This window comes from Ovis aries, chromosome 1 (assembly GCF_016772045.2).
Source record: "Ovis aries strain OAR_USU_Benz2616 breed Rambouillet chromosome 1, ARS-UI_Ramb_v3.0, whole genome shotgun sequence".
In the NCBI taxonomy this organism is placed as follows: domain Eukaryota; kingdom Metazoa; phylum Chordata; class Mammalia; order Artiodactyla; family Bovidae; genus Ovis; species Ovis aries.
Window position 1 is genome coordinate 10,753,657 of NC_056054.1, and position 13,424 is coordinate 10,767,080.

Below are 13,424 nucleotides of genomic sequence, written 5' to 3' on the forward strand. Positions count from 1 at the left end.
AGTGCAGAGCTGTGTCCTGATCAGCGGAGTCTGGAATGGCGACCTTTCTCCGGCCACCGGGTGTTGGGAGAGTCTGGGTGGATAGTGCGTAGGCACCCCCGGAGCCCCGCGGGAGAAGGCCGCCCGGGGCCACAAGGCTGTGCGGGCGGGCGCGCGCGCCCCCGACAAGTCCTCGGGGCTCTGCCCTCCTCGGGCGCGCGCCCGCGCCCTCCCCACCCCGCCCCTGCCCCACGCCGGGCTGGGTGGACCCGGCGTCCCGGGCCGCGCACGCCCCCTCCGCGAGCCGGGACCCCGGGCGGCGCGCGCCCCGCGCCCCGTGCCCCCTCCCCGCCCGGCGGGCGCGCGCGCTGGCTCCCGCGCCCGCTCCCGCTGGCAGCCGCGGCTGCGGCGGGGATTGTTTTTGTTGTCGCTGAGGCCGGAAGAGCCTCGGGAGCCGGGTCCCTGTCCCCGGCCCGGGCGCCGCCGCCGCCCCTTGCCCAGTGCCCGCGTCTTCGCGGCGCACCCCGAGCGCCAATATTCCGGAGATCAAGCGTTACGCGGCGGCGGCGGCGGCGGCGGGGCCCGGAGCGGGAGGCGCCGGGGACCGGGGCGAGGCGGCCCCCGCCGCCGCCATGGAAGCGCTGGGACCGGGTGAGGAGCGCGCTCGAGCCGGGACCCGGACCGGACCCCGGGAAGCCTGGGTGCGCGGGAGGGCTGGCGGCTCCCGGTGGCCTGGATCGGCTCGTGCGTACCTGGGTTGGGCCGTCAGGCCTGGGGGAACGGGGCCGTGCCTCACTGCACGAGGCGGAGGGAGCTGACCCCGGCCTCGGGAGGCGGGCGGCGGGGGGCCGGGTTCCGCGCCCCAGCCTGGAAAGATGAGCCAGTTCTCTAGGTCTAAGGAGGGGGAGGCCCGGGAAGGTGACCCACGTCCCTAGGTAGAGGGGAGAGCTGACCCAACCTCAGGGAGGTGGTTTGTGCTCCAGGGTGGAGGCGAGGCCAGACTGGGTCACAGAAGAACGACTGTGCCAGGTACGCAGCGGGGGCCTGGCCCGGACCGGACCGGGAAGGACTCCACCACCAGGGATATTTTGGCTTGGGGCCGCACCCCTATTTTTCTTTGCGCTGGCAGACAGTCCAGAGCCGTCAGATAAGGAAGAAGAACTTCCCCTAAACACTTCTCCTTTGCCCTGAAGGCAAGGGGCAAAGTGCCCACCCTTTCTCAAAGGCCCTGAAGTCTCGAGGAATATGTTCTTATACCTGTGTCTACCTGTCATTCTGCGCAGCAGACTCGCAGTGGTCTGTCCTAGCGCCTCCGTGACAGGCGAGTTACCCACCGGCGACTCCAGCTCAAGCTTTAATACCCTGAGTATCTTCTAATTGGGTTAGAAGTAGTTGTGAGGATCAAATGAAGGAGAAAGTGCTTTGGAAACTGTAATTCCTCATCGTTATGAATGGCCTCTGGTTATCTCCCCAACTTTGCCCAAACTAGAACCATTCCAGGTTGTAACAAATGCCCTGCAGGTTGAAATCTGGCGCTCCCACTTGGAATCCCGTTTCTAATGTAGGTCAGGGTTTAGGGGGTCTGTGTTAGAATTAACTTTAATATTATGCCTTATCTACATAGTTGACTTAGTTGTAGAGCATTTCATTTTTTTAGTGCATAGAAAACTCAGTCTACCATTTGGGTTTGGAAACTTTGAAGGTGTGTTTACCTAAAACTTGTTTACATGGCTGAATGATCCAACTCCACCTTTATTTGCTACTTAGAGTATTTTTTAAAGGACTTCATAGTAAAATTTCATATGCCTCTTAAAAATAAATTGGTTTTGTCACATTAATATTATTTGATAAATCTCAGTGTGAGTATTATACTGGGTTACTTCAGCTACATCCCCCAGCTAAAAGCAGGATCTGGTCTTTAGGAATGTAACAGACTTCTGTTCAAATCCAATCTAGTAATTTAATAGTTGTATAACCTTGGGCAAATTATTTAATTCCTTTAAACTTTCATTTCCTCATCTATAAAATGAGGGTAGTAATAATTATGTCCTGCAAGATTGCTGTGAGAGTGAAATAAGGTAAAGTATGTGAGAAGTCTTGTTGTAGATAGTAATGCATTGAAAATACTCAACAAATGTTTCTTCCCTCCCTGTTAGTAGGTCATAATTGAATCAACTGTTGGCTTTATGAGCTGATATTGAAAGAGGCTTTGTAACTGTATACAAACTAAATTTCACGGAAAAGATCAATCTGGTGGTGTTAGGAACATCCCAGGGACTTTTTTTCTTTTTTTTTTTTTTAGCTTTTTCGGGTTTGAGGGCTTATCAGTTCACCCAGAATTATGGAAAATTAAGTCTCACTAACCACATTTACATGATACTACTGACAGAGCCAACACAGATCTTTTCTGTTGGTTGGAATGTTTTCTTGCCTGCTGTCTAGCAAACTCCATTTTTGGTGTCACAGTACCTTGGAAACCCAATAAATAACAAGAAGCTGCTTGTTGAGCATAGAATCAGAGCAAAGGGAGTTGCTAGTCTTGTGGGATATTTCATTCAGGCCAAGAACCTGGAGAAGCTTTCTTGCTTCTTTGTTGAAGCGCATAGATCTATTGCGCTGTTCCCTCCTCACTTGAACAATCACTGAGGCATGTTTAGTCTTGCTCTGCTCTGTCTCACTCAGTTTCAATTTCTAACAACAACTAGGAAGTTTTAGATTAGATTACCATTTATTTTGTTTATATTAATAGTAGGGCTTCCCTGGTGCCTCGGTGGTAAAGAATCTGCCTGCAATGCAGGAGACCCATGTTTGATCCCTGGGTTGGGAAGATCCCCTGGAGGATGAAATGGCAACCCACTCCAGTATTCTTTCCTGGAGAATCCCGTGGACAGAGGAGCCTGGCGGGCTACAGTCCATGGGGTCACAAAAGAGTCGGACATGATGAGTAACTAACATTGTCATAATAATAGTGCACGCGTGCTCACTTGTATCCGACTCTGCAACACCATGGACTGTCCATGGAATTCTTGCGACAAAGATACCGAAATGGGTTGCCATTTCCTACTCCGGGGGATCTTCCCCACCCAGGGATTGAACCCAGTGTGCAATTGAACCACATTTCTCACGTCTCCTGCATTGGCAGGTGGATTCTTTACCAATGTGCTAACATTTATTTTTTACAGTGCTCTACAGTTTGGAAAGTGCTTTCTTAGCTGTTAGTTCATTTGATCCTCTGTGAGGTAGGTAAGGAAGGTATTATCCCCATTTTACAGATGAGGTTCTGAGAGCATAAGTGACTATATCGAGGGCTCAAGGCTAAATGATGAGGATGAGTCTGAATCACCTGACTCCTAGTCTAATGCCCTCCTCTTCTGTTAAGCTGACTTCATCCAGTCTGCATTGAGTCATAGTTGTTACCTTTTTGGAAGATGTAATTCTCAGACTTTGTCACTGAGTTCCCGAGATGCTCCCAACAGGAGGACCTTTGCGAAATAACTGTAATGTTTATATACAAGTGTGATCATAATAGCTAACACGTATCGAGTGCTTACCATTATGAGGCACCGCGTTAAGCCTTTTGGGCTTCCCATGTGGTGCTCGGGGTAAAGAACCCATCTGCCAATGCAGGAGCCTAAAGAGATGTGGGTTCTTCGATGCTGGGTTGAAGATCCCCAGAGGAGGGCGTGGCAGCCCCCTCCAGTATTCTTGCCTGGAGAATCCCAAGGACAGAGGAACCTGGCAGGCGACAGTCCATGCAGCATGGCACATCAAGCCTTTCATATATATCACCTCATGAGAGCCTCACAATAGCCGTAAGAGATAGGTGCTATTATTATCAAAACTCTTCCATTTTATAGATAAGGAAACTAATTGGCTAAGAAACTGGCCCTGGGTCATGCAGTTAGGGAGTGGTAAAACCAGGGTTGAAACCCAGGCAGTTTAGTTCCAGACTTTTATTTCTTCTGAAGTTGCTTGATAAATTCAAAGAAACCAGCTTTGGGGATGGAAAAGTTTAGAATATATTTTTCTAAATAAATCTTCTAAACTTATTGAAAGGAATGATACTCACTTTCTAACTTTTCTCTCTTGCCATGGAAAAGAAACCCACTATTTGCTTTTCTCAGCTTCTTAATTCCTTTCCTTCATTTACTCTGCCTTTGTCTCTTTAAAGAGCATCAAGTACTTCTGATAGGTATAGATGCCATGGGATTGTGAAATATACTGAAGCAGAAAAAGCCCTGAACTGAGAGTTAGGAGACCTAGATTCTAGTCGTGATTTAAAATCGAAGTCGTATGTCCTTGGGCAACTCATTTGATCCAGATTTTTGTTTGCAAATGTCTATCATAAAGCTGGATTTGTGATACAGTGATTGCTCAAGTGTATCTTGGAATATGCAAGGCTGACTTATCTGTATGATTTAGTTGGGTGAATTCAGTATACCTGTCACCTGTGATGTTATTTATTATCTACTTTTTACATTGTTTATAAATGCCTTATCACACCTAGAGTAGATCCCCTTGTTCACCAGAAATGGAACTCAACTCCAAGAAATATTTTTTAGTATAAATTATGTGCTTTTGTTTTAATGAAAAATGATCAATTCTTTAATTTTAGAAATGACTAGATTTCTGTTTAGTTTCTATCTGAAACTGCTACAGAGATTATTAGTACTGTTCAGTTCAGCATTTATTGAATTCCTACAATGTGCTCATCATTGAATTAGGTTTTAAGATAACTTTGAACTGGAAGTCTATTTCTTCTAAGAGTTTACAGTCTAGTGAAGGAAACAGTAATTTAACAAGTTGTTTCTAGATACTTGTCCTACGTGTTCCCTATGCAAAAGATCTTGGGGACACAGAAGATGCATACTCTAGCCTAGGAGAGTCTGGAAAAGCTTTTCAAGGAGGTTGCACTTGACCAGAGTTTTGAAGGACAAGTGTAATTCAGGGGAAGAATGAACAGTGAATTTAATACACGAAAAGATTTTCAATATTTTAGGAATTAGTGTGTGGTGATCTGTCAACACAAATTTCATTGAAGTGTTTGCTCTGATTTTCCTAAGTGATATTGGACCAGAACAGCTTCTTACTTCAAAGTGTTCTCTCCTTGGTGAATCGTCTTTGTTCTTGGTGAAATACCATTGCAACAAGAGAACCTGTTGTGACTTTCCTTTGTAAATACAGCTCACTTTACTCAACACCTATTCATAGCAGAAAAAATGTTTATTTTTTGGACCAGTGTCTATTTGACAATATCATCAGAAAGGAATAAGGTGGTTTTCTGTAGACAGATATTTCCCAGACTGTTTCCTTAAACCCTAATTTACTCACTATTGATAGATGTTTGATTTCAAAAACAGAGAAAAAGTTAGTGTGTGTGTGCATGTGTGTGTGTTCTGAGGAAAAATAAGTCAGGTAAATGAGTTAAACAAGCTTATTTATTACATGACTTGTTAGAAAATTTAATGTGATAATATATATTGGAGTTTTAAGAAGGGAAGAGAATATGCAGGGGTTTTTTTTAGCTTATGGAAACCTTTCTGTTTTATAGAATATCTTGTAAACCATCAATAGGATAATTTGGAATCACTGCTCTATCTAGACCAGGGTTTCTCAGCCTCAGTACTATTCGATACTTTGGACTGAATACTTATATATTGTGGGGGGCTGTTGTGTGCACTGTCAATATCACCCCCCAATTTGTGACAACCAAGAAGGTCTCCATATAATTTGGCAAATGTTTACTGGGGGACAAAAGCTCCCCCAGGTTGAGAACTGCTGGTCTAGACTGTCAGTTCCTTGAAGGCAGGGGTTCTATCTTTTTCTTGAATCTAAAGTACAGCTTAGACATGGGATAAGTGAATAAATGTTTATTGAAGAAATAAACTAAATCTTATGGTCAGGAAATATCAGATTGTCCAGATTTTTAAAATATCAGGTTCTAAGGAAGAAAGTCTAGCCTCATTGGTATTGTTTCACTTTCTAAATTAGCAATTAAATTGATAAAGATAGCTGCTATTTAATCTTTGACAGCTGTACAAAACTGTAATAATCAAGCTAATTTGTGGAGGATTAATGGATCATCTCCAGCCTGAACTGATGATGGCCTCCAGAGTTTAGAGATGATTTTATTTTAAAATGCATACAATTTTGTAAGCCTGGCTGTAGATCTACGGATACTGATAAAAGGTTTTAGACAGTAGAGTGCATCTGAGAGTTCATGATATTGTATCTGCTGTTAACATTCCCCATATTCAAAATAACAGCAGCATGGAAAAAATATTTAGAAATCTAGAGAATCTTAGGCCAAAAAGCTTTTGACATAACTTTTTATATCGGAGTATGTTCAGCGAATGATAAGATCGCAATAACTGTAGCTGTATTTGTTTTGTTTTGGCTAGGCTGCACAGCTTGTGGGAATTTAGTTCCCTGACCAGGGACTGAACCTGGGTCCTTTGGCATTGACAGTGCAGAGTCCTAACCACTGGACTGCCAGGGAATTCCCAACTGTAGCTATCATCATTATCATCATGAAGGGAATATTATCCTTCACAAACAATAGCACATCAAATAATCTTTCAATCTCTCCAGGACCTCCAGCCAGCCTGTTTCAGCCCCCTCGTCGTCCTGGCCTTGGAACTGTCGGAAAACCAATTCGACTGTTAGCCAACCATTTTCAGGTTCAGATTCCCAAAATAGATGTATATCACTATGATGTGGATATTAAACCAGAAAAACGGCCTCGTAGAGTCAACAGGTAAGGAAAGGAATAGACTTCTATATGTATTTAAATACACATGGTTTATTTATTATGAATCATCTTGTTCTCTAAACTCTTTTAACATTGTAGGCTTTGTTTTTCTCTAAGATGGTGAGTTTCTTGATAGCAGATATGCTATCTCATACTTGGTTCTCCTTCAGAGATGCTAGCAGAGTACTGGCTACATCATCCTTCAGTCAGTAAATAATGAATGAAGAATGGTCCCTCTTTCACTGTCCAAAGGTAGCAGAAATTTAAAAGAAATAGATGAAACCCTTGAAATCTATGGAAAATAGAACTATCTGGAAATTCAAATTTTATTATTAATTGTTGGTATCGGACATGAGAAAAATGTCAGTGTAAAGACAGAAGAATCATCTTGGGGTATTGAAGAAATTAAACTCAGAGAGAAGCTCTGTTTAATTCTAGCATTATCCAAGAGGGGTCTAGATAGGATGATTTAAGTATTGTGGTCTGTATAACGGAGAAGGCAATGGCACCCCACTCCAGTATTCTTGCCTGGAAAATCCCATGGATGGAGGAGCCTGGTAGGCTGCAGTCCATGGGGTCGTTAAGAGTTGAGCACGACTGGAATTTACCAAGGGTGAAGATATAGCCCTATAACAGATCTTCTTCTAGTGTGCTGAGATCACTCACTTTCCTTGTCTCTGTTTCTTCACTGATATTCAGTCATTAATATTATAGTTCTTGCCTTTTCAAGAATACTTTTACTGTCAAGTGAAATTTTTTTTGTGGCTCAATTTTTTTCTCATTGTAGATCAATTTTTTTGGCTTTCTGGTATAGTTCAGTCTCATGTAAGCCTTTAACTGTTTGACTGTTGTATAATGAAACCAAATGTAATAGAAGTGATGGTAATGGCTAATATTGATGCATTCAACATATAGTGCTCATTGTGTGTCAGGCATTGTTCTGTGTTCTGGGAATATAACATGAAAAAACAGGCAAAAGTTCCTACCCTTGAGGAACTTATGCTATAACGGGGGAAGAGTCCAAAAATAAATGAATGAACAAAACATATTATTTGCTAGTTGATGATAACTTCTATGAAGAAAAATAAAACAAGGATGGAAGATACAGATTGAGGATGGGCCATTGATTTTATGTGTGTGTGTGTATGTATAGATACATGCATATGGTATATATGTATATTGTAAATATGTATCTCTTAAGACGGTAAAGAATCTACCTGCAATGCGGGAGACCTGGGTTCAATACCTGGGTCAGGAAGATCCCCTGGAGGCAGGCATGGCAACCTACTCCAGTATTCTTGCCTGGAGAATCCCCATGGACAGAGTAGCCTGGCAGGGTACAGTCCATGGGGTCTCAAAGAGTTGGACATGACTGAGTGAGTAAGCGTGTATATGTGTTGCACATATATTATGTAAGATGTGTGCATGCGTGCATGTGTGTGCATATTATATATACATGTAATATACACATAATACGTGTATGTGTGTGTGTGTGCTATAATAGTGTAGTTAAGGAAAGTCTCACTGGAAAGTGACATTTGAGGAGAAACCTGGAAGAGGTGAAGGAAAGCTCCTTGAAGAGAACCCCAGGCAGAGGTAGCAGCTTGCATGGTGTATTCAAGGAATAGCAGATAAAGCCTGTATTGTTGGAGTAAGTGAGGGGGAGAGTGATGGAGAAACTCCTAAGGGCCTTATCAAGCAGTCTTGTAGGTCGTCCTAGGACTTTAGTGCTTACTCTGATTAGATGGGTTTTGAGTAGACATTTGATATGACTAACTTAGATTTTGAATGGATCGTTCTGGCTGCTGTGTTGAAGATGAAGCCTGGCAGTTAAGGCTGAAAAGCCGAGAAATCAATTAGGAAGCTCTTGTAATGATTCAAGTGAAAAGGGATGGTGACTTGAACCTGGGTTGTAAAAGAGCTAGTGATAAGAAGCGGTCAGAGTCTACAAATATTTTAAAGGTGGTGTCAGCAAGATCTGTTGATGGATTAAAGGTGAGGTATGAAAGAAATGAATCATGGCTGATTCCAGGGTTTTTGTCCTGAGCAGAGGGAAAGATGGAGTTACCATGTATCGAAATGGAGAAAACTGTGGGAGAGGCAACAGGGGTGGCAGGTCAGGAGAGCTGTAGTTTTTGAAATGCTATGATTGAGATGTCTGCTAGACATCCCAGTGGAGACCTCAGGCAGGAAGTTGAATACATGAGGTTGGGCTCAGGGGCCAGGTTATAGGCTGGAGACAGACATTTGAGAGTCATCAGTATATTGATTGTAAAACCATGAGACTGGGTGAGATCATGTAGGAAGTGAGTGTGGTTAAAGAAAGTGAGACTCCCAGATTGAGTCTTGAGGTAACAGTGCCTGCAAACTGGGGAGATGAGGAAGAATCAGCAAGGAGACTGGTGGCATGGAGAGAGGCCACTGGGATGAAAGAAAACCAGGGCAGAGTGAGGAGGCAAGGGAAGAACCTATTTTAAGCTGAAAGAATTGATCATCTAATGTTCAAGGAGCATTGAATTTTGCAATGTGGGGCTCACTGGGGACCTTGATAAGAGTACTTTTGAAGGAGAAAAAGCCTCATGAGAGAAGATTGAAGAGAGAATGGAGAGGAGCAGTTAGAGACAACTTTGTTAAGAGATTGATGCAGTGGTAAGCAGAGAAATGGACTGCTCAGATGAGGAGGAAGGGTCAAATTTCAGTGTTTTTAAGATGAGAGAAATTATAGGTATTTTTATGCTTAAGAGAATAATTCAGTAGAGTGGAAAATTTTGATGATTCAAGAGAAATGAAGATTCCTGGAGTTATATCCTTGAGCATACCAGAGTAAATAGGCTGGTTAGCAGCCATTTAGTCTTTTTTTTTTTTTTAAAGAAAATCCTTTAAAAAAAAAAATGTTTGTGTTAGTTGCTCAGTTCAGGCGCTCAGTCGTGTCCGACTCTTTGCGACCCCATGAATTGCAGCACGCCTGTCCATCACCAACTTGTTGTGTCCAACTCTTTTGTGACCCCATGGACTGTAGCCTGTCAGGCTCCTCTGTCCATGGAATTCTCCAGGCAAGGGTACTGGAGAGGGTTGCCATTTCCTTCTCCAGGGGATCTTCCCTGGCCCAGGGATCGAACCCAGGTCTCCCACATTGCAGGCAGATTCTTTACCAACTGAGCCACCAGGGAAGCCCCCCTTTAAAAAAACACTTATTTTTATTTATTTATTTGGCTGCACCGGGTCGTAATTGTGGCATGTGAGATCTTCATTGCAGCAGGCTCACTCTTAGTTGTGCAAACTCTTAGTTGTGAACGTGGAATCTAGTTCCCTGATCACGGATTGAACCCAGGCCCCCTGCTTTGGGAACGCTAAGTCTTAGCCACTGGACCACCAGGGAAGTCCCGCAGCCATATAGTCTCGTCCAAAACATCCATCACATATTTGGTCCATGTCAAAAGGTCCCTGAAATTTGGTCCTGTTCAAAACGTCTGTGAACATATTCAGCCCATGCCAGATTTTTGTTTCAGACAGAGCTAAATATCAAGGCCCTCTTGGTGTGGACCAAATGTTTCATGGATGTTTTGGACAGGACCAAATGTCCTGCAAGGAGTAGGCTTATTGCATGACAAGCACTGTTCTAAATAGTCTGTGTGTACTTATTCACTTAATATGATGGTTTTTGTGGTGGGTTTTATGATTGTAAAACCCTACAAATGAAGAAATAGATGTGAGAGAGTAAGTAACTTGTCTAAGGTCGCACAACTCTGCCATTTAATTCTTGTGTGACCAGGGGCAACTTACTTGCCATTCTGAATTTTTATTTTTTTCTCTTTGAGAAAAATTATTGCGCTGCTTGTCTCACAGGTTGTTGTGAAGATTAAGTGAGAATAGAGGTGAAAGTATGTTTTCTTACTGTAAAATTTTATGGTTATATTTTAAGAATGTAAGATAAGAAATTGCCTTCTTAGTCTGAAAATATACTATTCTTAAGTCAACTTTTTATAACTGGGAATGTATGAAACTCTATTTCTCCATCAGTTTTTTGCAATTGCATGACTTAGTTTGAAAACATGTGACTTTCCCACGGATTTCATTTGTGATAGTGTTAATGCCTTAGCTTTTTGTGTGTTGTTGTTTAGTTGCTAAGTTGTGTCAGATTCTTAGTGACCACACAGACTGTAGCCTACCAGGCTCCTCTGTCCGTGGGATGTCCCAGGCGAGAATACTGGAGAGGGTTGCCATTTCCTTCTGCAGGGCATCTTCTCCATCCCAGTGATCTAACCTGTGTCTCTTGCATTGGCAGGTGGGTTCTTTACTGCTAAGCCACTAGGGAAGCCCCAGTGCCTTAGCTATTGTGATTTATTTTGACTTTTAAGATACAGTTCACACACATGGGCTCACCAATGTTGGTGAGACATAGCACCTGATTTTTCATTGACTTTAGCATTCCAGAGTCTCACAGATTCAATTCTATCCATCTTAAACAGTAGATTCTAGTTTCCCCACATTTGCATTCATCTTAGATCCTGCAGACAGTGTGATCTGGTGTATATGACAAAACACTGTTCATGTTTGGTTGAGAGAAAGGCTTTCATTCTAAAAAGAAAGGAACTACACTAGTAATGGAATGGGGATATTTTATGCGAGGAGGAGATTTTATGATGCTCCCTTCTTTATACTACTTGGAAGCAGTTTGGCATATAATACGACATTAGAAGGACTCAAGCTGAAGCTCCACTACTTTGGCCACCTGATGCAAAGAGCCAGCTCATTGGAAAAGACCCTGATGCTGGGAATGATTGAGGGCAGGAGGAGAAGGGGACGACAGAGGATGAGATGGTTGGATGGCATCACCGACTCAATGGACATGAGTTTGAGCAAGCTGCAGGAGATAGAAAAGGACAGGGAAGCCTAGTGTGCTGCAGTCATGGGGTCGCAAAGAGTCGGACATGACTGAGTGACTGAACAACAACGGGGCAGAATAATAAATTACTAGCATTAGTCAAAGGAGTTGCCTTAGTCTGTTGACTATGATGCATCTTAGATTTATTGATCCTCAGATGTCTGCCCACTCTCTTTTCCAAAACCAGTGTACTTGCATAAGGATGCATATTTGATAACAAACTTATAATCGTTCAGTTATGAACATGCCAAATTTAGATACCTAAGATAGGCTACTCTTATAAAGTTCTACTTATCATAAGAGAGGATTTTCGAAAGCAAGAATTTGAGAAGGTGCTGCAAATTTTCTTCTCTTTCCTTTTATTCCCTCCTTTTTTGTTGTCATCCTGTGATTGCTTTTGTTCACTTGCTGTTTTGTTTTGTTTTCTTTGAATTACTTGAATCTGTAACTTTAACTCTTGCTTTTTCCAAAGAATTTTGATCCTCATATTCCAGGCAGAACTGGCCTGGGTCATCTTTTTCTTTTTTTGCTCTGAGCCATTTTTAAACTCTTTATTGACTTTGTTACAGTATTGCTGGCATCTTAGCTCCCCAACTAGGAATCGAACCCATACCCTCTGGGTTGGGTTCTCCAGGAACCCAAGTCTCAAGACTTCTCCAGGAAGTCTTAACTGCTGGACTACCAGGGAGGTCCTCCAAGAAGTTTTGACCTGAATTTAGATAATTAAGTTATAGTGACAGTTTCCTGTTCACCACCATTTCTCAGAGCTAACCTCCACTGTCTCCATTACTGTTAAGGGAGGTAGTAGATACAATGGTGCGGCACTTCAAGATGCAAATATTTGGTGATCGGCAGCCTGGCTATGATGGCAAAAGAAACATGTACACAGCACATCCACTGCCAATTGGACGGGATAGGGTAAGTGTTAACAGCAAGAAACATTTATTAAACTTAGGTCATTTAGTAGTAATTACATAGGGCAAAGATGTTTCCCTTTCTAATGATAATTCAATTCTTAAAGCTATTTCTCATGGTGATGATAGATTTGTTATTCTGTACATATTCTCTTGTTTTTAAATTAATCAATAATTGACTGTTAGAATTTAGGTTGATTATTTCCATAAACTGTGGAAAATTCTTCAAGAGATGGGAATACCAGACCACCTGACCTGCCTCCTGAAAAATCTGTATACAGGTCAAGAAGCAACAGTTAGAACCTAGACATAGAATAACAGACTGGTTCCAAATCGGGAAAGGAGTATGTCAAGGCTGTATATTGTCACCCTACTTATTTAACTTATATGCAGAGTACATCATGAGAAACGCTGGGCTGGAAGAAGCACAAGCTGGAATCAAGATTGCTGGGAGAAATATCAATAACCTCAGATTTGCAGATGACACCACCCTTATGGCAGAAAGCGAAGAAGAACTAAAGAGCCTCTTGATGAAAGTGAAAGAGGAGAGTGAAAAAGTTGGCTTAAAGTTCAACATTCAGAAAACGAAGATCATGGCATCCGGTCCCATCACTCTATGGCAAATAGATGGGGAAACAATGGAAACAATGACAGACTTTGTGTTTTTTTGGGCGGCGTTGAGGTGGGGCGGGTAGGGGGGGCTCCAAAATCACTGCAGATGGTGACTGCAGCCATGAAATTAAAAGATGCTTACTCCTTGGAAGAAACATTATGACCAACCTAGACAGCGTATTAAAAAGCAGAGACATAACTTTGCCGACAAAGGTCCATCTAGTCAAAGCTATGGATTTTCCAGTAGTCATGTATGGATGTGAGAGTTGGACTATAAAGAAAT

At 42.8% G+C, this 13,424-nt stretch overlaps 1 protein-coding gene across 4 annotated transcripts in view; it reads left to right on the forward strand.

The window, feature by feature from the left end:
* The first annotated feature begins 240 nt into the window (after positions 1-240).
* The window catches only part of AGO4 (argonaute RISC component 4), a 38,612-nt gene continuing 25,428 nt past the window's right edge, over positions 241-13,424 (forward strand). For 3 of the 4 annotated variants that reach the window (XM_027967784.3, XM_042245375.2, XM_042245371.2), the window contains exons 1-3: positions 241-630; positions 6,571-6,736; positions 12,413-12,533. In XM_027967784.3, the coding sequence (XP_027823585.1) occupies positions 612-630; positions 6,571-6,736; positions 12,413-12,533 (306 nt within the window). In that variant the 5' untranslated portion in view covers positions 241-611. Of the gene's footprint in view, positions 724-6,570; positions 6,737-12,412; positions 12,534-13,424 lie in introns of all 4 variants that reach the window. The other variant, XM_060419326.1, reaches the window with a different exon arrangement.